The sequence below is a fragment of the Pelophylax lessonae genome, assembly GCF_965119305.1.
Source record: "Pelophylax lessonae genome assembly, chromosome: 1".
NCBI lineage: Eukaryota > Metazoa > Chordata > Amphibia > Anura > Ranidae > Pelophylax > Pelophylax lessonae.
In genome coordinates, this window is record NC_138768.1 from 811,703,438 (window position 1) to 811,726,687 (window position 23,250).

The 23,250-nt window shown below is 43.2% G+C and overlaps 1 protein-coding gene across 3 annotated transcripts in view; it reads right to left on the bottom strand.

Moving 5' to 3' along the window:
• The window catches only part of FGFR3 (fibroblast growth factor receptor 3), a 147,667-nt gene that overhangs the window by 32,752 nt on the left and 91,665 nt on the right, over nucleotides 1-23,250 (bottom strand). For all 3 annotated transcript variants that reach the window (XM_082265535.1, XM_082265534.1, XM_082265533.1), the window contains exons 4-5: nucleotides 19,359-19,528; nucleotides 2,053-2,176 (exon numbers count right to left, since the gene is read on the bottom strand). In XM_082265535.1, the coding sequence (XP_082121661.1) occupies nucleotides 2,053-2,176; nucleotides 19,359-19,528 (294 nt within the window). The remainder of the gene's footprint in view (nucleotides 1-2,052; nucleotides 2,177-19,358; nucleotides 19,529-23,250) is intronic.

Sequence of the window (23,250 nt, forward strand, 5' to 3'; positions counted from 1 at the left end):
ACAGTGTCCACTCACACTCCTGTACCAGATGATGCAATTCTAAAAAAGACAGTCACACAATGCTGGTAACATCCACAAGAAATGTTATTTGAGACTGCTTAGACAGAACATGGTTCTGCCATGGTGTTCTGTCTGAGCAATCTCCAGTAAAGGCTCTTGTGGTGGGGGGTTGCTGGAGCTGGGAAGCCTTAAACTGCTGGAGACTGCTGAATGCTGAGATCAGGAAAGTTGAAGACGAGGGGTGCCGCAGCTGCACAAAGAGGTGCCCAAAGAAAGGTGCAAGGGCCACCTGAACTGGCCTGGTGGGCCAGATTTGGCCCACGGGCCTTGTGTTTGACACATGTCATCTAGAGCAGTGGTCCTCAACCCTGGCCTACAGGGCCCACTAACAGGCCAGGTTTGCAAGATAACTGAAATACATCCCAGGTGATATCATTTGCTGCTCAGTGATTGCAGTACTCTAGTCTGTATCTCCCCAAGGTAATACTTAAAATCTGGCCTGTTAGTGGGCCCTGAGGACCGGAGTTGAAGACCACTGATCTAGAGTGTTGGTGGTAGGTTTTTAATCTGTTGGGAATTTTTGTAACTTAAAGCTTGAATATATTGCTGCGTGACTACAGCATTGGCCTTAATAGCCATAAATGCATTCATTTTTGTGTAACAAAGTGATAAGCAAACATCTAGCTGAGCTTTTATTTGTATCATTGTATACATAATCGTTTTACACTAACTGAAAAGAAATGGTGTAGGAATTCTACAATAAGCTATGAAGTGTAAAATGAAAACAAGCTACAACAAAAATCAGCAAGCATCACCAATAAGAACCATTATATTTTATCTTGTGATTACTTTAAAATACCTCTGTAGCTCCTTTAAAAACAAGCTATTTGTTAGGTAGCTTTTGCCAAGTCATTTGGCAGGTCTGCTCACCTTTCGTTGGACCCATATGAAAGTTTCTTGTCAGTGTTGTTCTACGTGATATTTGGAGGCTCGTGAAACCAGCTCTTCACGGGAGACTTTGTGGCTTTGTGCAATTCACTCACAAACATCTCCGCAGAACTGGTGCACTGGTCCAAAAGAAGGCAGAGAATGCTGCCAAAAACTTAGCTATGTCCTGTGTTAGGGTAGCTATTGGATATTATAGCTATGCCAGGAAGGCAATTTCCTTGTACAACCCTCTTAAAAAGCATAAACAGCACAACAAACAAGCCAGGTATTGTAGGGTCAGACCACGTATACAGGACTTCTTCCATAAAGGACACAAACAAGGGCAACTTTCATAACGGCTCATGAATATGCATAAACATCCACGTTAAATAAATCCCATTATGAAAGTAATGTATTGACAAAGATTACTGTCTAAGGACCAAGGTTTATGAAAAATTTGGAAAAAAAAAAAAAAAACAGGCTTGCATATTATAACCATCACATTCCATATTTAGAGCCCATTCACATTGCGGTGACACGACTTCGGGGGGGGGCGCGACCTGTGAAGTCGCGTGCACCGTGACTTCGGCGCGATTTGCAGAGACTTCACATAATGGAAGTCTATGCAAGTCGCTCCGAGGTCGCCCCAAAGTAGTACAAGACCCCTTTTCTAAGTCGGAGCGACTTGTGTCACTCCTATTAGTACGGGTCCTGTACTACTCAATGGACCACGACATACCACAACTTGTCAGGCTGACAAGTGGCCTGACAAGTCGCGCTAAGGTGAATGGGCTCTTAGAGCTTCCAGCACAAAAAAACAAATAATTGCAAATAATACTGGAAGCCCCAAGTCTGGGAAACAGTAGATCAACATTTGGAACTAATTAAGCTCTAGTACATGCACAATATTTCTACTGATTAGATCCTTTCAATTAATATTAGGGTTCTACACAGAATTCTCTGAACCCCAATATACAGATATGAGTAAGGCTTTCATTGTGTTCTTGAACAGACTGGAAGCTTCTCACCAAGTTTGTCTGCACAATTTCACATGTTTAGGTTTACATATACCTGTACTAGGTATGGTGGAAGTGCATTTTTCATTTTTGTAAAAGAAAGGCTCACCTAGGACATCCAGCTGGTAAGTGTGACGGAGAGTTCCATACTTGTTATCCACCACACAAGTATAATTTCCTTTATCAGATGGAACCACGCTCTCCATAACCACGCTCCACTGCAGGTGCCGCAACTGTAAAAATAATTAAACAATAAGAATAAAAGTTAAATGGCCAGCAAGATGACAATGTTCTCCACGCATTGGTTTATGGACTACTAGGAGCCTGTAGACAGAAAACTACCAGTCTATGGTAAACCTAAAAGGCCAGAAATCAAACTATTTCAAAATACTGATCTGTTAACATTTTTCATTTTACTCTAAATGCATTCATCATAACAATGGGCTCTACAATACAGCTTATATTGTCCATATAATAAACACAGAATTTAATAGATGGCAAGTACAAATATTGTAAGAATTCATATGCATGTTAATTTCAAATAAAATCAGTATTACTGGTAAAAGGTTCAATTACATCCAAACACGTGACGGCATACCTCGGTTACACACCAATACTCACATGTAACAGAATCTCACTTTAGGGCTGCAGTAAACCTGTAATATCAAACTGCTGCTTCTTTAACTGGACTAAATCTACCATTCAAGTTGTAAATGGAAAATAAAGATGATACAACAGCTAACCATCCAGCTAGAAGAACTTGAAAACATTGGCACCTAAGATTTTACATGGGAAATTGGAGCATTGTAAAATCACCACTTCAATTTTTTTTTCATACCTGGAATGCCTAGCACAGGTTTAGAGACGCATCGGAGTTCCTGACCTGGGCTAAAGAAAAATTTGGTAATCATCCCTAACCAGCCATGATGGAGCACTTTGGTAAACCAATGGTGTAACACGAACAATATGCACATAGATGTGATCCCCAAACTAAAAGTTGAATATAAAACCATAATTATAATTTTTTGACTTAACTGAATACCTTAGTATTTATTGTACAGTAGTTGTAGAATTTAAACCCTCAATATACACTGTACCCCACACATTGGTAAATTTATATATATATATATTTTTTTTATACACTTGCTCTTCTATGTTTAATTGAAATGTGAATTCTGTCCTATATAACTGAGAACTTTAATAAAATAAGATTTAAAAGAAATCACCACTTCAACCTGCTCAAACGCTTCTTAAAAGGCCAACTCCGGTCAAAACAGTTTTGGAAAGAGGGGAGGGGTAGAACCTCTGTCCGATTTACTGCTATCTGTATCTCTAGTTAGGAGATTTCCTCTCACTTTCCCTTCGACACCAGAACAGATAAGGAAAAACTCTACCAAGGAGACCCAACAGTAAATGGATTTTTGTAAAATCTTACCGTAAAATCCTTTTCTCTTAGCTCATCGACAGACGTAGTCCTCGGTGATACACCACCTTCGGGTTATGTTACCTCCGCAGGAGCAGGACTAGACAGGAAATTAAAAAGCTCTGGCCACACCCTAGGGGCAGTCCCAGAGGGTATATCCTCTCTCTCTCTGCCTCAGCAAATCAGTTATGTGAAAAAGCAGTGCTTAGAGAATTTAACCCAACCCAACTCCAAACCAGAGGGGCGGGGACTACGTCTGTCGATGAGCTAAGAGAAAAGGATTTTACGGTAAGATTTTACAAAAATCCATTTTTCTCTAGCGCTCATCGACAGACGTAGTCCTCGGTGATACACCACCTTCGGGACGTCCCAGAGCAGTATCACAACTGAGGGGTGGGAAAATGGAAATCAAATCCCAATCTAGAAGGCCCAACCGGTGCCAACTAGACGTTTACAATGCTCATCCTTAATGATGAGACTCAACAAAAAAATTTTTCAACAGAAAAAAACCCTCGAGGTAGACCACCGGTCTCCTCAAATTGCGGCCTGCAAAACCTTGCGGCCAAATGAGGCATCCGCCGATGCCGTCACATCAATTTTATAGAATTTAGTAAAGGTATGTACCGACGACCAAGTGGCCGCCTTACATACCTGGACCACTGACGCCTGATGGCGAAAGGCCCAGGAAGAACTGAGCGCTCGAGTGGAGTGCGCCCTAACAGGGAACGGAGGACTCTGACCCTTAATAGAATAAGCCTGTACCACCGTTTGTCTAATCCATTTGGCAATGGTCGCGGCAGATGCAGGCAAACCCTTTCTGGGGCCATCCGTGATCACAAAAAGTGAATCCGTCTTACGGAATGATTCCGTAGCTTTCAGGTATACCCTGATTGCCCGAACCACATCCAAGGAATGCAACGCATGTTCCCGATGATGCTTGGGCTGAGGACACAAGGAAGGTAGTACAATATCTTCATTCAGATGAAAATCTGAAACCACCTTAGGAAGAAAGGATGGCTTAGGATGAAGTACTACCTTATCCCTATGAATCACTAGGTATGGGGACTGGCATGATAATGCAGCCAGTTCTGACACCCTGCGAGCAGAAGTAATAGCCACCAAGAAGACCACCTTCTGGGATAAAGTAAGCAAGGGAATCTCCCTGATGTTTTCAAAGGGAGGTTTCTGTAGAACCGACAAAACCAAATTAAGATCCCAGGGCGGTAAGGGCGCGCGGACTGGAGGAGCCAGGTGCCGCACCCCCTGGATGAAATTCCGCACCAAGGATTTGGTAGCTAAAGGTTTCTGAAAGAAGATTGCTAATGCTGAAACTTGACCCTTGATGGTGCTCAAGGCTAGCTTCTGCTCAACCCCTTGTTGCAAAAAGGCCAATATTCGAGACACCGAATAGGTACGTGGAGGAAATCCTAAAGATTCGCACCACGCAATATAAGTCTTCCATGTGTGATAATAGACTTTGCTGGAAGTCGCTTTCCTTGCTTTAATAAGGGTAGGAATGACAGAAGTAGACAAACCTCTGTCCTTCAGTACTTGGGTCTCAATGGCCAGGCCATTAAAACCAGCGACTGTAAAGCACGAAGGTAAATAGGTCCTTGAGACTACAGACACTCCCTGAGACGAAGTTCCCACGGAACGTCTGCGACTAACCTGTCCAAGTCGGCCAGGCCGGCTTGAAGAGGCCAGCCTAGAATTTCTAGGACCACTGGCGCTGATTGGATCTGAACCAGGCGTCCCTAGAGGTATCTGGCCCCGACCATCCGAGAAAGTCTGGTCGTTTTCTGTTCCCACACATTTATCAGATACCTGATAGTTATCAGGCAAGGTGATCTTTTCTGGTTGAACCTCAGGGACCGAAGTCACCCGACTAGAGGCTACTTGGCCTATCTGGTCAATCAGATCCGATTCCTGTGAGGTATCGGGACTAATCTTAGGAAAAGGTAAAGGAAAAGATCTATACAGGGAACGGTAACTACCGCTTCCTGTACTTAAATGTTGGAAGGGAAGAATCGCACCGGTAGTAGTGGTTGATGCTCGATCTAATGTCCTGAATACCGGTGAAAACGTCCCCCCACCCTGAAATTGGGTGGGGGCGCACCTTCAGGCTGTATACTCCTTTACTTCGGGTTTGGCTGGGTTGGTCCTCTGCTTGTCCGACCAGCCCTTCTTGAACCCTCCTGGAGGAGTCTTGCCTTTCCCGGAAGTACCAGCCGGGCGTCCTTTATGGGCGGTAAAGAAAGGTCCTCGCTTGTTGCGAGGTTCCTTAGCTTTTGCAGCCTGTGGCAAAAAAGTACTCTTGCCCCCGGTGGCATCCTTAATGATTTCATCTAGGTTGGCTCCAAATAGACGATTCCCCTGGAAAGGGAGATTGGTCAAAGTCTTTTTGGAACCTAGGTCAGCTGACCAGCATTTTAACCACAGCACACGTCTGAGGATCACTGCTAACTTAGATGCATGCCCTAACAAGGGAGTAGTGTCCAAGGCTGCGTCACAGATAAACCGTAGCCCTTGTATGATCTGTTCTATCAAATCAGATGTCTCCTGGGGAATATCTTTTCCCCTAAGATCTTGGCGTACCATCTTCGCCCATTCTGTAAGTGTCTGGGAAACTAGACCAATAACAATTACTGGTCTAAATGCTGACCCTATCAGAGAAAAGATAGTGCGGGACTCCGCTTCTATCTTTCGATCCACCGGATCCTTAAAGGACGAAGTGTCCTCCACTGGAATAACCGTGGCTTTATTCAGCCTGGAAATAGGCGGATCCACGACTGGTGGTACCGTCCATTTCTTAATGATGGATTCCTCAAACGGATAGCGTCTAGCAATACGCTTGGAAATAGTAAAGGTACGTTTAGAATGTTCCCATTCTCCTTTAATCTGATTTCCAAAACATTTAGGTACAGGAAAAGCCTTCGCCGTCTTGATGGGCTTATTAGTCCCAAAAGGCCTCTCTGTTTCAGTTGCCTCTGCCGGTAAAGCCTCAAGTTTTAAGGTTTCTTGCACTGCCACAACTAGTGCGTCCACCAATGCTTCTTCCTGAATTATAGCAGGAGAAGAAGCGTCCTCCTCACTGTCTGAGGGGGCTTTACCTGGGATAGCAGCCCTTGCAGAGGAACCTGCAACTGCAGTGACCATCTCTGAATCAGAGTCAGAGGTGTCAGATAGTATAGGGGTAGGCGGGGGTCGCTTCCTTGACCCCCGTCCCTGACAGGCCGCCTCCACCCGAGCCACCATAGACTCCAAAATTGCTGTAAATGACTCTATACTCTGTACACCGGCGGGTCCTGAGGCCCCCTCGAGGGAAACAGGTGGGGGAATCTGTGTGGCAGGGTCCATAATAACTCCAGTTACTTCCTGGATGATATAATTCAAAGTAAAGAAAAACTTTCTTTTTTTTTTTTTTTTTTTTTTTTTTTGACCCTCAGCGCCACAAAAAACCCCTTAGTGTTACCTGCTAGGGATCCCTATCGATCGAGAGAGAGAGAGATAGACCCCCAGGCTCACCACTTGATGTTCAGAGTTGAACTGCAACAGCTTACAGCGCTGTCCTAGACAAACAGGAAGTCTTTTGGCTGGCTGCCCAGGAAGAAAGGAGGCGGCTCCGCCCCTCTGTACGCCTTCCGGCGCCTCCCCCAAGCTCCACGAGGTGTAGAATCACCTAAAACATGGCCGCCCCCATGCTGGAGACACGAGGCTACGCCAAAATGGCGGCTCGTGCGATCCAGCAAAAAAAAAAATGGCGGCGGCCTGTGCTGACTAGCGGTGTGCTGCAGGCACACAACACTCTCTCTGCATGGGGATATGGCGTGTTTGGCGGTACCGGCCCTGGCGGACCGCATGGCCGTTCGGGAGGCCTGCTATTAGCTGGAGATCTGACTTGGAGGCAGTCTACATGTCCATGGCTTCTGACTGGTAGGTAGCTTATACTTAACCCATAAGATTCCCAGAATGCCACAGATTACATCTTTAAAACATGTATACAATAGATTGTTAGCTCCCAAACCAAGCCTCCTGGCTTTTGCACACATAAAATCACACTCAAAGTAGGAGGATTTGTGACATGTTATAGGATAGAAAGAAACTCTTTCTTACCATACAGAGAAGGGCCCGCGTTCACCACAAAACCCGTCAGGGAAAACAGGGGGAACATACTACTCACCATACCGGAACCAGGCGGGCACCAACTCCTGACAGTACCCCTCTCCACCGGGGCGGGAGGGCTGTCGACCGATACAGACGCCGTGACTCATGGTCTTTGGCGTTTCAGCGAGACGTTTAACTCGCGGGTTCAGTCCTTTAATGGGACTTTGTCGCGGCCGACTCAGCGCGGAGCTATGGCCTGCACGCGCTCGTAGGCTGAACTGGGGTGACCACCGGATCTCAACATCCAGCCCGTCGCCCAGTTCAGCTTTCTTGCTTGAAGATCTCACAGGAACACTGGAGAAAAAAAGCTGTCCAAAAATCCTTTTAGAAAAAAATTTCTTGCCAGGACCGAAGATCCCAGCAAGGTATCTAGGTCCTTACTCCTAACTAGACAGAAAATAACTGATTTGCTGAGGCAGAGAGAGAGAGGATATACCCTCTGGGACTGCCCCTAGGGTGTGGCCAGAGCTTTTTAATTTCCTGTCTAGTCCTGCTCCTGCGGAGGTAACATAACCCGAAGGTGGTGTATCACCGAGGACTACGTCTGTCGATGAGCGCTAGAGAAAATACCTTTTAGCTGGAATGTTCTCAACTGTCTATGCCAACATTTGAAAGATCTCTTCTCACTTCCTGTTCAACACATAGCGAGTCAGGTTCACCTTTGTAACAGGAAGTCAAATCAAATCTCCCCAACAGGTACACAGAAAGATGTTTCAACCCTTCCAATCACCCCAATGCTCAGGCCAAAATGCACCAACTCTCTGGAAGCCTCCTATTGCTTGACAAGCAAGCACTACAAACCAAAATGTAGAAAGTTTGGAGATTTACAAGGTAACCAGTATGTACTTGACCCTTCATTAGTTCTTAACACTGCAATATAGTGCCAGAAACTCATCAGAGAAGATATTCCATACAAGCGCTCTTAGAATGTGGGAGTATCTTCAACCTAATCACAGGGAGGAAGATGTCATTTGTTTGGAGATGTTCTGCTTCATATCTCTTTAAACATAGGAGTGTGATCACAGAGATTACAGTTATGTTATCTCTTCTCTCTCCCATCGTTATTCTAAATGGTTCTGTTTACTGGGGCATTTCATTTCATAACATCACGTCCTCACTGTACATATGTCATATCTCCAACTGAGAAATACAAGGTATTTCTAAACATTCCTCAATGATCTCATTTTAAGGAGCCTGTGTGCCTCAGATAGAGGGCTGTGTTAGGTCCTGAGCGTATGCAAAATATTTGAGACACAGGTATTAGTTTGAAAACGGCAAGTGTTAAAAAAAAAAAAAAAAAAAAAAAAAAAAAAGTTTTGCATTTAGGTATACTTTAAGAGCCCATTCACATTAGCGCGACTTGACTTGTCAGCCTGACAAGTCGCGGTCCATTGAGTAGTACAGGACCCGTTCTAATAGGAGCGACACAAGTCCCTCCGACTTAGAAAAAGGGTCCTGTACTACTTTGGGGCGACCTCGGAGCGACTTGCATAGACTTCCAATATGTGAAGTCTCTGCAAGTCGTGCCGAAGTCGCGGTGCACGCGACTTCACAGGTCGCCCCCCGAAGTTGTGTCGCCTCAATGTGAATGGGCTCTAAAGGCCAAGTCTTTTTTTTTTTTGCAAAAGGAAAGTGTGCAATGGATTACGAGTGCAATGCCAGGCTCCTGCAGACTCTTGCTTGGTTTCCAGTGGCAGAGCAGGAGGAATGGTCAATGGACAATTCCCATTGCACTGAGAACTACAAATCCGCCTGCTATGGTGGAAGATGGGACTTGTAGTTTATACATTCACAGAGCTCTACAAATGAATGATGCAGATGTGTAGGCAGTTTTACATGGCACCATGTTACACCCTGAAGATAGGTGGAACCGGTAACATGGTTTTAAAGATGGACGTCGCCTTTAAATTACTTTTTCCCCCCCCCAATTTTGGGTGGGGAAGTGTTAGAACCTCTATAATGTTTTTAATGCTGTGTGTCTGTTGGAAATATGAACATCACTTCCTATCTCTGTGACTCCAACATCTTAATCCAGTACTTTATGTATTTCAGGATAAGATAGTGTACGGCTTATCGATCAGCCGGGCTTTTTCTATGCTGTCTGTGTCCCACTGGGAAGATTTCCCTTCATTTATTCTTCTTACATTATTACAGCCTCTTAAGGGAGGCCCTGGGTCCCTTAGAAAACATTCATGCCTTGTTTTTGTTGCAACCCCGGCTGGCACGCTCAGGATCCCAGGCACGGTGAGACTGCACAGGAGTCTGTCCCGGAATAATCCAATGCTTTTTCTGGGTCATTTAGTGTCTGTAGACTTACAACAGATTCCTGGGAGGATTTAAATATTAAGGCTCTGAGGGGAAGTCATATGAAATTCTCCCTAGAGGAAAAGGGGTGACTCAGATCAGAGTACACATGCAGATTATCCTAATGGGAATGTTGGGAAGAAACTATTTTTTTTACCTTCAAATTAGATTTTCTATGCAGTTGCCAAAGTAAAAATCATTTCACATTAATAAAGAATTAATATTATTTATTTTCATATTTCATCATTGATTACAGTCACGGCAATTAGTTCATGGATAATGGAGAAAAGTTCCAAGAACGTGAAATGCACCAATGGTCAGCCCCGGAGTCCTGGAATTAATTCCCAATGGTGACCCACCTTCCTGTGTTTAGGTTTTTTCAAAGTTAAAGGCATGCTTATAGATTAAAGTGGTTCTAAAGTTAAACTTTTTTTTTTTTACCTTAAAATGATTGTTAAGTCTCCTTTTTTTTCAATTAAAATATAATATATAATTCTTCTAGATTGTAAGCTCCTCAGGGCCCTCTGATTCCTCCTGTATTGAATTGTACTGCAACTGTATTGTCTTCCCCCACATTGTAAAGCGCTGCGCAAACTGTTGGCGCTATATAAATCCTTTATAATAATAATAATAATAAACATGTTATACTTACCTCTTCTGTGCAGTGGTTTTGAACAGAGCAGCCCAGATCCTCCTCTTTTTGGGTTGCTGGCTGGAGCTCTTCGCCCCTCCCTCCTGTGGAGTGCCTCCACAGCAAGCAGCTTGCTATGGGGGCACCCGAGCCGAGCTGGAGCTCAGTGTATCCATTCTGACATGGAACTGCCGTTCGGCCCCTCCCCCTCTCTTCTGATTGGCTGAGCTTGACAGCAGCGGGAGCCAATGGCGCCGCTGCGGTGTCTCAGCCAATCAGGAGCGAGAGTCGTGGATGGCTGAGGCACTCATGGACATTGCTGGATAGAGAGGGGGTTCAGGTTAGTATTAGGAGGGATGAGGGGGACTGCTTCACACAGAAGGCTTTTTAATCGTAACAAAGAGAATGCATTAGGCTAAAAAAAAAAAAAACCTTCTGATATTACCACCCCTTTAATGCATTATCTGCATTGAAGTGGTTCTAAAGGCTGAAGCTTTATACCTTCATGCATTCTGTGTGTCTTATGGATGCATAGAGCAGCGGCTCAGGAGTGAGCATGCAGCGGTGCCCCCAGGGCAAGCAGCTTTCTCTAGGGGCACTGCTCGAGGTGGAGGAGCCAGGAGCACCAGCAGGGGACCCGAAAAAAGGGGAGAATCAGAGCTGCTCTGTGCAAAATCACTGCACAGAGCAGGTAAGTATAACATGTTGGTGCTTGGCCCCTGCTGCTGTCAATCAAATCCTGTGAGCAAAGAGCTGGGGGCAGGGCCAAGCCGCTCTGTGCATCTCAATAGATGCACACAGTCCGGCTCAGTGTGCCTGTACGTGTGACCAGATATTACGTATTAAAGTGAGTTCTAACATTTTTAATAAACTGCCCATTAGATGTGTGTCAGTGGGGGAACCCAGAAGAGCAGCTAAGGGGAGCTCTGTGCAATGTGCTTGCAATGAGCAGTAAGTAGAACATTTTTTATTTTGATGAAAACAAAAAAGGCTTTAATACTGATTTAAACTCTGAACCCCATTTGCACACATACAGTATATGTAGCAGCAGGGAAGAGGGCATTAAAGGGATTCTAAAAAGGTACATTTTAGATTTTTTAAATACAGGTCATACTTACCTGCTCTGTCCCCTGTCAGTGCTCCTGGTAACTGCTCCCTGCTTGGTATGGGGGCACTTGTGCGGGCTGGCTTCACACCCGGGTTATGTGTGTCTATTGACCCACACAGCCCTGCTTAGACCCGCCCCGCTCTCTCTTCACGGGATGTGATAGACCGGGAGACAATGGCATGTATGGTATTCAGATAGCGGAATCACCCGCAGCTGACTAAATACCCGTACAGTAGCTGCATCTGACTGGACATAGTCAGAGTTCAGGGATTCAGCCAGCCATGGGTGTTGCGGGTGTCAGAATACAATAGCCGGCAATGCAAATTCTTCCATCCATTGAATGCAGTCACTCTTCAGCTGATTTTTAAGTCCACTGGTGCAGACAGAGCCACCATGACTAAAATTTTGGACAATTCAGCAGGAATTAGCAAAAAATTGAGCTGCCCGTCACCAGCTTAAGGTCTGTAAATACATAATTATCTAGGAAGCCAGAATTACAGGACACAAACCCTGAAATTGTGCCAAGAGGAATAATATAAACTCCATCCAATGTATACATTCCCGTTACTAAACAGAATTCGGCAGGGAAGGTTTCCGAGGTTAGAACGCCTTCAATACTTTATCTGTATATACAGAGCTTGTTGGGAACAAAGTGTTTATATGTAAGAGGACAGGCTCCAATGCTTGGATTTCACACATTTTGCCCTAAAATAAGATTTTATCAGACAGAAAGCTTGTGTCTGGAGCCTGTCACCACTGTGCTGCTGAGACAGCTTGTCCGGCGTCCCAGATACTGTGACAGGAGGTCAGCGGGACCTCTGAAAGGACTGCAGTCCCTCCAATAATAAATGCATGCTTGTTAGGAATCTGTTAGACACTGTCCATTGCCTGACTTATGTATAACACACTGCAGGAGAGCACCGCTCATAGAACAAAACATGCTATATACTGAAGAGGAAATAAAGCCCTCTGCGGAGCAGAATATACAGGAGTTGTGTTTGATTGAAAAAAAAAAAAAAAAAGTTGCCATCCATTCTTGCCAAATAATTAGAGAAGATTCCTACTACTAAAAAAGAAGCAAAAAATCTGAAAATACAAGCTATAATAAACAAGCATTATTAACGGGTTTGTGTTTGCGTTAACATCATTGTGTTAAGGCCAATGGAACTTTCAGCTAAATACCATTCTAGGAGTATAAAACATGCTAGAGTTGCACCTATATCTTTTTTTTTAAATTGGTGAGTATGAGCACTGATACTTTCGGTTAAGTACTCGCTGATACTGAGTACCGATATATTTGTGGTGCAATTTGCATCAATACAAAATATCACATGCGATTTCCCCTACCACGTGTGTGTGTGTATGTATAATATATATATATATATTATATATATATATATATATATATATATATACACACACACATACATACATACATACATACATACATACACACACACACACACACACACACGTGGTAGGGGAAATCGCATGTGATATTTTGCAGTGCGATTTGCACCCATTTATTTTGTATTGATACAAATTGCACCAAAAATATATCGGTACTCGGTATCAGCGAGTACTTAACCGGAAGTATCAGTGCTCATACTCACCAATTTATAGAAATATAAATAAAGAGAAGTGGGCAGTTTATTAAAAATGTTAGAACTCACTTTAATGCATATCATCTGGTCAATTGCAAAGTGTCCCGGTCCCGCCAATGACAGAAAATCACGGCCGCTAGATGTACTCACAGGTCTGGAGGAGAAGTTCTGGTATAGGGTGGTAGTAATTTCTGCTTGGGGGCAGACTGCCTATACATCTTCTCCAGCAGGCGTGATTTCTATCATCCGGGGTGCCTATGCAGATTTTGCATTTGAACTGTAGTTAATGTGAGTTCTAACATTTTTAATAAACCGGCCACTAGATGGCACTTTTCTATAATATATATATATATATTACACATATATACACACACACACACACATATATATATATATACATATATATATATACACACACACACACACACACACACACACACACACACACACACAGAAGCGGTGTGGGAAATCACAAATGCGATTTGGACAGGAATCGCACCTCATTCCTGTTCAAATCTCATGCGATTCTTTGCAGTGCGATTTGTGCCCATTTATTTTTTATTGACTTGACGCAAATCACAACACAAAAGTATCAGTTTTGGTATCGGGAGCATTTTCACAAGTACTCCTGAAAATGCTCGGTATCGGCACATCCCTAAAACAGGTTTATTTTTTTTTATTTAGAATGGAAGAACCACACCAAATGGCTACATTTCGGAAATGGTTTTAATTCTAAATGTATAATAGGTGCTACATCCAAAGCGTTTTAGGGATCACACCATGTCTGCTTCATCAGGGCTTAAATGTACAGTATCCATTGGTAAGGGCTCAACAATTATTTGTACTTCGTATTGTGAGCACTTGGCAATGTTCAACAGCTGGTGCAAACAACCAGCACACAGTATGTGTATTGTGGTGCACTACAGCAAGTTGGGTTCTATTATTTATTATGTTGGGCTCCCATTTACGATGAATAGGATCCCAATGTACCGAGCCGGTAAAAATAAAAACTCTAGCAATACACAACCAAACTGTGCAGAGTGCCACAAAGGCTCTGTACTATCAGGAGATGGATTGGAGACAGTGGAAGAAGGGGAGGATCAGAGAAGACAGAATCAAAACAGCCTTTTTACACAATGCAGAGGATTAACCCCTTAGGTTTAACAGTGAGTATAACATGCATGCATTACTGCACATAGAGACTGATTTGTTGTGGGTTTAGTAACACTTTAAGCCTACATTACATAGATAAAGACGATGACGGTGGTGGGTTATAAATTTTATTAAAAACTATGCCTACTTTTTCAGATGCCATATAGACAATTCATTGAAATTCAATCAAATCTAAACCTTTATATCCCACTTCCATTCCAATGGACAGGTTCCTTATTGTTTAAATTGGCATTTTGGAAACTGTAAAGCCATTTTCTTTCATGGGGTAATCAATTAGCCAGTGTTAATGTGCGGTGTGATGAGAAGACAACAGGACCAACAGATAAGAGATAGGCAGGACTAAACTGTTTATCCTCCGCTGCCCTTCACTTTCCCTGGCTGATATGCTTTGTCAGAGGGCCCTTTGTTTAGACATTCCTGGGGCTTACAGCTTTCAAGCCTTAAGTGAGAAAGACAGAAAATATTTCTACAAGTCCTGTCACTCAGTCTGGCGGTCGGGGCGCAGGTCACATGCTGAAGGTCAGATCCTCTGGGGCCACAATGACAGCCAAACACAAGTCTGACAAAGTACAAATCTGCAATTAACAAGCAAGGCCCGGAATTAGGGCTCCAGCACAACAGTGCTTGTTCTGCCCAGTCGAAAACGAATTTGACTATGTGCTGTATTGGCGCGTTTTCCTTCCCAAAATTCAGTAGAGTATAAATTAGGCCAGAATTGAATACTTCCCAACCCTCTGCAGTGGACCACAGGGACACCCTCTAACATATAAATGAAAATCCATAGTCAGTGGACCATGCAGAATCCATGCAAGACAAAACAGCCACCATCAAAAAGGGACAATACATTAAAAATGTAGATCAGTGAAACACTGGCAATTTTTTCACAACTATTCCTTTATGTACATGGAAAGCAATGGAATAAATTTGAGGGTGGACATAAAAGTATAGTATGCCTATTTCAGAAACTAGCCACAGGATCAAACCACAGACACGAATACCTTTAGGTCCTTCTGGAAATGTTAAGATGGCAAGAACATGAACACCATCCTACTGGCCCATTTGTATGGCTTAAGTGGCCAACTGAAAATCGTACCATGACACTTTCCCTCTAGTGAAAGGCTGAAATTTGCATATTAGAACAGCTGGAATTTAGGACGATTTAGGATTTTTGTTAAAGGCATATTAGTCCTGGAATTCATTTTCCAACATTAGGGAACTGACAAGTGTGTTAACCACTTAAGCCCCGGAAGATTTTACCCCCTTCCTGACCAGGGCCTATTTTGCGATTCGGCACTGCGTGATTTTAACGGACAATTGCGCGGTCGTGTGACATTTTTGTTGTTTTTTTTTTTTTAACGAGTAATGGTGGCGATCTGCGATTTTTTTTTGCGGTACTGCGACATTGCGGCGGACAGATCGGACCCTTGACTGACATTTTTGACACTTTTGGGGTTATCAGTGACATTACTACAGTAATCAGTGCTATAAATATGCACTTTTACTGTAAAATTACACTGGCAGTGAAGGGGTTAACTTTTTTTTGAAAGGGAGGGGCTATGTGTGTCCCTAGGGGCGTGATTCTAACTGTGATTGGCTGTGGCTTGAGGTGTAGGAAAAGTGATCAACGGTCCTACATAATAGAACCGCATGATCACTATTTCTACACAGGGGAGAATGACAGGCGGCTTGTTTACATTAGCCGCCTGCCTTTCTCCCTCTCCACCGACGATCGCGAGTGACCGATGGACGATCGGGTCTGCCGGTCACACGCGGGGGGGGGGGGGGTCCGTGACCACGCGGGAACGCGCCGCCGGACCCTCACAGGCTAGCGACGTAGTACTACGTTGCTTTGCCTGTGAGGGGCTGACCGCCGTAGTAAATAGTCGTGCGGCGGTCGGCAAGTGGTTAAAGTAGGATTTTGGGCTTTACCCAAGGCCCCTTTCACACAGGCTGTCCGATCAGGTAGATCTGTCAGTTTTTCAGGCGGACCTGATCGGCCCTTGCACCCGCTCTTATGAAGCGGCGGATGTCAGCGGACACATCTGCTGACATCCACCAACATCAGTTCTGATCCTGCTTGCAAAATCCAGACGGATGGTGGTCCTATTTTCCATCTGTTTGGTGGATTGGTTGGGATGAATATTGACTGGCGGTCCGTTTGCACCCAATTCCCCATAGAGGAGAGCAGGAATGTGTCCGCCTCTGCTCCGCACAGTGAGTGGAGACAGACCTGCCATCTGCCAGCTCAGTAGGTATCAGCACAAAGCATAAAAATATATAATAAAACAATCAAAGAAAAAAAAAAACTTAAAGTGCCCCCGTCCCCGCGTGCTTGCACACAGAAGCAAACGCATATATGCGTCACACATATGTAAACGGCAAACAAACCACACATGTGAGGTATCGCTGCAAACGTTAGAGCGAGAGCAACAATTCTAGCAAAGACCTCCTCTGTAACTCTAAACTGGTAACCTGTAGAACATGTTAAAGTGTCACCTATGGCGATTTTTAAGTACGGAAGTTTGGCACCATTTCGTGAGTGTGCACATTTAAAGTGTGACATGTTAGGTATCTATTTACTCAGGATAACATCTTTCACATTATATGAAAAAATTGGGTTAATTTTAGTGTTTTGTCCTTTTTTTAATAATTCATAAAACCGTTCTTAAAAAAAAAAACAAAAAAAAAAACAAAAAACATATTTGAAATATTGCCGTGCAAATGCCTTGTGACATAAAAAAAGTAGCAACAACTGCCATTTTATTCCTTAGTGTCTCTGCTAAAAACATATATATTGTTTGGGGGTTCTGAGTATTTTTCTAGCAAAGAAATTATGATTTTTACATCTAGGAGAGGAGTGCCAGAATAGGCCTGGTATGGAAGTGGTTAAAATGATCTTAGAACTTTTAAAAAGGTCTCCCATCTTTTTTTACAGAGAGATCGATTTTTATTATGCTCTGCTCCTTTCTGCCCTGTAAGGATGTGTGCACAAAGGATTATGCGCTGTCTGTTGGCACCAGACACAATGGTACTTCTTTTGCTATCACGTGTGTCATGTGACCAGACCCTGACCTGAACATTCCAGAGTAGCCAACTTTCCCATCCACAGTCAGCTACAGCAAAAGCATGTGAAAGGGTTTTCAGAAAAAAGCCAACGATTAAAGATTAATAAGACCTGCGGTAGATGGGACAAATAGCACACAGTGTCTTGAGAACAGGAAGATAAGGAAATGAACAAGCTGAATGCAAGAAACATGGATTTAAATCATTTGTGTGAAGAGTTTTGCATATCTCGGTAATGAAGCAATCGAGATTTCTGTATCCGAGTTCCCAGATCCGCCTCCTACCATTGCCACAGTCAGGGGCTCTCATTCTCTTTGGTGGATTTTTTCCATATTTATTCTCAAAGTGGGCACTGGCTTAAGGTAGCAGGTTTTCAAAGTACAAATGTCTCTTTGCAATGTGTATGTTCATGTTGCAAAGCAAGTTAGACCATGAAGCCCCATTCACACTTGCGATTATGGCCCTTAGAGATATGTAGGGAAACCCAGCAACAAGCTGTGGACAGCTGCCCCATTAAAACCAATAGGAGGCTGTCCGCTCTCGCAGCTAATCATGGCTGCTCCCTTTTAAATCGCTCATGAAGCGATTACCTGCGAATGATTGGCCCAGGACGCAGACATCGAGGGCTGCTCATTCGCTCCATGAGAGATTGCATGCAAGAAAAGTCTTCCATTGCTTTCATTGAGGCTACTGCCCACAGCTTATCCCCCGGAACCTCCTCTGAGTCTCCCATATGTAATCAATAATGGCCCCATACACAAGTGTGAATGAGGTCTAAAGGGAATGTTAGATGGATTCCACTCTAGGAATATATCTCTGCTGCTAGTAGTCATCCATTTGTCCACTTGCATCTCTTGCAGTTGACGGGATAAATTTACATGTAAAACCAGAAAATTCCTTTAAAGTGACCCTTTGCTTTACTCATGCGGGGAAAAGAAACCAGTTTACTATAACTTGGCCAGCAGGAGCCAAGGACAGTCCTGGGTAAGCTTGCTGCAGTCATTATAGGACTATAGTCTCCCCATGTCACAGCTAATTGGCCCAGTCACATGGGTTGGATCACATGCTCCTCCATACCTGGAAGTACTGCTGGAAGTACTTTTGGCTCCTGGTGCTGAGCAGTATGAAAAAAGGTAAGTATATGCGGGAGATTAATGCAAAACTATTTATTTTGCCCCATTTTTGCTTTTAGGAGAATGCATGCATGCACCATGACACCAAAAGTGGAGCTGGGAATAGAAAGATCTTCTGTCTGTAGTGCCCAACTGATAACTGAAGAATCACATGTAATGAGATTGACTACTTACACAGAAAATAATAAAAAAAACGATTGAACCCCCCCCCCCCACAAAAAAAAAAACAAACAAAAACAGATGTTTAGTTAAACACACACACACATATATCTATCTATCTATCTATCTATCTATCTATCTATCTATCTATCTATCTATCTATCTATCTATCTATCTATCTATCTATCTATCTATCTATCTATCTATCTATCTATCTATCTATCTATCTATCTATCTATCTATCTATCTATCTATCTATCTATCTATCTATCTATCTATCTATCTATCTATCTATCTATCTATCTATCTATCTATCTATCTATCTATCTATCTATCTATCTATCTATCTATCTATCTATCTATCTATCTATCTATCTATCTATCTATCTATCTATCTATCTATCTATCTATCTATCTATCTATCTATCTATCTATCTATCTATCTATCTATCTATCTATCTATCTATCTATCTATCTATCTATCTATCTATCTATCTATCTATCTATCTATCTATCTATCTATCTATCTATCTATCTATCTATCTATCTATCTATCTATCTATCTATCTATCTATCTATCTATCTATCTATCTATCTATCTATCTATCTATCTATCTATCTATCGATGCAAACTAGAATCAAGAACTAAATACCTTGATTCCACCAATCCGATGCTCCCCCCTGAATTCTTTCCCGTTTTTCAGCCAGTAAATGATGGGCTGAGGCTTGCCAGCAGCAGGGCAGCGGAACCGGGCTGTACTAGCCGCTGGTTGGGCATACAGTTTCTTCTCCAGTTTTTCTGGCTGTGTCCAGTATGGTGGTTCTGAAAGAAACAAATTAGACAGACATTTATTAATATCACAAAATAATACTTTTGTTTAATTTTGAGAGCCATGAAGAAAACGGTCTCTGCAGTGCCATCTTAAGAGCATTAAAGGGCCCCGGGCAGTGCAGTGCACTGGGGCCCTGCCTACACAATCACCCACGAGAAAAAAAATGCAAATTATCGATAAAGCGATATTTATTGGTACAGCAGTGTCAGGCTAATGACAGCTTCCAAGTTCGGTGGATGGGTCCAGTGAACACACACACAGACGGGAGTCAGACAACTGTCCTGTGTGTGCCTGTTCCTGTGGAGGCGGATAGGCATTGCTGCAGTTGTGGGCTCCCAAGTAGCCTGACAGCAGCCCAGGGCTGACAGGTGCTTTCCACCTTCTAAGTTCGGCTGTGGCATAAACACAGGAATCAGGGCTAATGCTTGGCTGGGGCTGGGTCTCTGGGCAGGTGGGGCCCCCCCAGGCTAGTGAGGCCCCTGGGCAACTGCCCAGCGCGCCCATTCGGTAAGATGGCCCTGGGTCTCTGCTGTCGACAACAACCAAAATCCTTTCATTTTCTAACCTGCCATGGAGACACTAAAGCCAGGAGCAGATTGGTAGATTTGAGCAACACAGACGGTTCTTGAAAATAACCCAACAGTGAGGCACAATGTATTTATTACAGGTACTTATATAGCGCTGTCAATTTTATGCAGCACTTTACATAGTACATAATACAATCTAAGGTCCCTAAAATCCCATTCATATATACACATACTGGGTTAAATTTAGACAGGAACCAATTAATCTACCAGCAGGTCTTTGGTCGGAAATAAATATGGCCTCTGTGTATCAACTTTAGTTTTTATACACTAAAACCATTAAAAGGAAATGGAATTGTAAACTTCATCATCTACATTACCATAGCATGCCCATTAAGCAAGACAAAGTTTCAACAAGTGGACAATGTTAATAATCATCTTCATGTACGTGGGTATATATATCGGTTCAGTCATATCCAAGTCTCGACGATTCTAGGGGCCAGCTATCTGGGCACCATGTCTGATATGCTTGAAAGCCGCCTTCAATTGAATTGGCAATCTTGGCAGGGTAGGTCACCAGATCTTTCCTCAACCCTCCCTATTGCTTAGCTTGGGACCTGCACGCAAAATTTAACACCACATGTACATACTGGGGCCATTTTAGACGTAAGCCAATTAAACAGACTAGCATGTCTGAAGTTGTGGGAGAAAACTGGAGCACCCTAAGCAAACCCAAATGAACACAGGGAGAACATGCAAAATCCATCTCCATATAGTGTACCAAATGTCCACCTAGCCCAGTAATGGCCAACCTGGGTACCCCATAGGTTTTGAAACTACATTTCCTAAGAGGCTCAACTACACTGCAGAGTGCATGAGCATCATGGGAAAATGTAGTTCCGAAACATCTGGGGTACTAAGGTTCGCCATCACTGACCTAGCCTTATTCTAAACATCTGGAGCTGTCAACAAGCAGCTTGCACCAAACTTGCAAAGGTTTGTTGATGTTGTCCTCTCCAGAAGCTTTTGGGCCTAGTAAATGGCTGCTCATTCCCTAGCACTGCACCCTAGGAGAAGGTCATAGGCTCACCCATACAGAAGTGCATGTGACAGGCATGGCAAAAGGCAAGCACAAGTGGTTCCTGGGGTATGCTCTGAATAAGCAAAGTGACCGATTCTCCTTAACCCACAGCCCCAATAGTTTAAATTTCCTGTGATCAGTGCATGTAAATGGCAACCACATACGATCCATTAAAGTTACAATGAGGTTTATATAAAGGTTTTCACAAGCATGGATAAAACAAAAAAAAAAGGTAGCATAGTAGAGAGCGACATTTTCCAGCATACAAACTGCCTCTTATCCATAATCCCAAAAAAGAGATCTAACGGCTATCGCACGGATACCTCCTTTGGCTGCCCTTAGAAGTGAAAGCAGAGCAATGGTACATCAATGTCAAATATCACATAGTAATGACTAGAAATAGTTGCTTGGTCACATACGGCTCATAAAGCAACTTATTTTCAGTATAATCCATCAAGGAAAACATTCTGATTGGCTGGGACGCCTTACCGCACTATACACATCATAGTAAAGTACCTTTAATTCAAAACAAACACATGCAAATTCCAGACCGGTGGAAAACAGCCAGCTTCATGCAAATAGTAGAAATATTTGCTTTTCGGTGTAATCGCACCTACAGTATGTCCACTCTCAGATTGCAGCACACAAATGACACTACCCGTTGAGCTTATCATTAGTTTTTATTTACAGTGCTGCGCTGACAAAGTCAACGCCTAAGGACAATATTGGCATAAGGCAGCTCAATTTTCAGATCGATAACACGCAAGATGATAAATATTGGAGTTTCACAAGAACAATGCGTACTATTGACTTAAACCCAAGGCACCGTCATCCATGTACATCCAAGCATACAGGCAGAAAGGGACAGATCCCAAGCTCTGGCAGTGGGGAAAGGGAAGTACTGTCCAGAGCAGCCAATCCTATTCCAGCTAGAATCCTCATTTATTTTGGAAATGGAACGATGATATTCAATTAGCAGTTATAAGGTACACCTTGCAGTTCTTGGGTGCTGGGTTCAGTTCCTACCAGGGAACCTATGCAGGTTCCACCATGTTTGTATGCGTGGGTGAGTCATGGGTGCTCGCATTTCCACAAAACATACCAAAACGTTCAATTATGGCTTCTTCCTCGTGAGAATGGACATTAGATTGTAACCTCATACAAACGCTGGGACTGATGATCACCGGAACAGATGTCCCCTTTGGAAGGTTTTCCCTCGCCTCCTGTTTTGGTGACAACTGTAAAATTTTGGATATCCCATCTTTTTTAGCCATACCATTATTTGTTAGTGGGACAACTCAAATCTAGAGAGACACAGAGCCGTTAAAAACGTGTCTAACTTCCTCATATTAAAAATCGTTTCTCATAGCTCAACTGTCCCTGATTTAGAGGGACTGTCCCTGATTTAGAACAAAGTCCCTCTTGTCCTTCTTTCCTCCTCATCTGTCCCTGATTTTGAGGGACTGTCCCTGATTTAGAACAAAGTCCTTCTTGTCCCTCTTTCCTCCTCATTTTGGTCTGATGCATATACCTGTATATAAAATGCACTATTTATCTATCAAAAAAAGAGTTTCACCATGCCAAACCTTTCATCCAGTTTCTAAATTGTTGCATTTGCATATTTCAAAAACCCATATAAAAAAAGGAACAGTAGTGGTAAAAAAAAAAAAAAAAAAAAAAAAAAGCACTTGTGGGTTTACCTAATCATTTTTTTTTGTATAATTCTCCTTTAAGAGGGCGTGGCAGGGGTGTGTGACCTATGTGTACATACTTTTGCTAATAGGTGTCCCTTGTTCCCATTTCAAAAAGTTTGGAGATATGGTATCTGCTCCCATCTTAGCACATCTTGCTTTTTAAGGAGTTGGCATAGTATGCATTTAAAGAGTTGGCAACAAGTAATGAATCTAATCTTCACCAAAATTGAAAGTATCACTAATTTACCGCCCCCCCCCCCCTTACCATATTAGACATTTTTCTGGGGGAGTGTGTACCTTTTTCGGACAGGTACCAGCTCCCATTTCTCTAGGCGAGAATTATGTAGGTTTGGCCTGGCCACCTCCCCCCACCTGCAACCTCCTGGGACAAGTCAAACGTCCGGGGACCAATT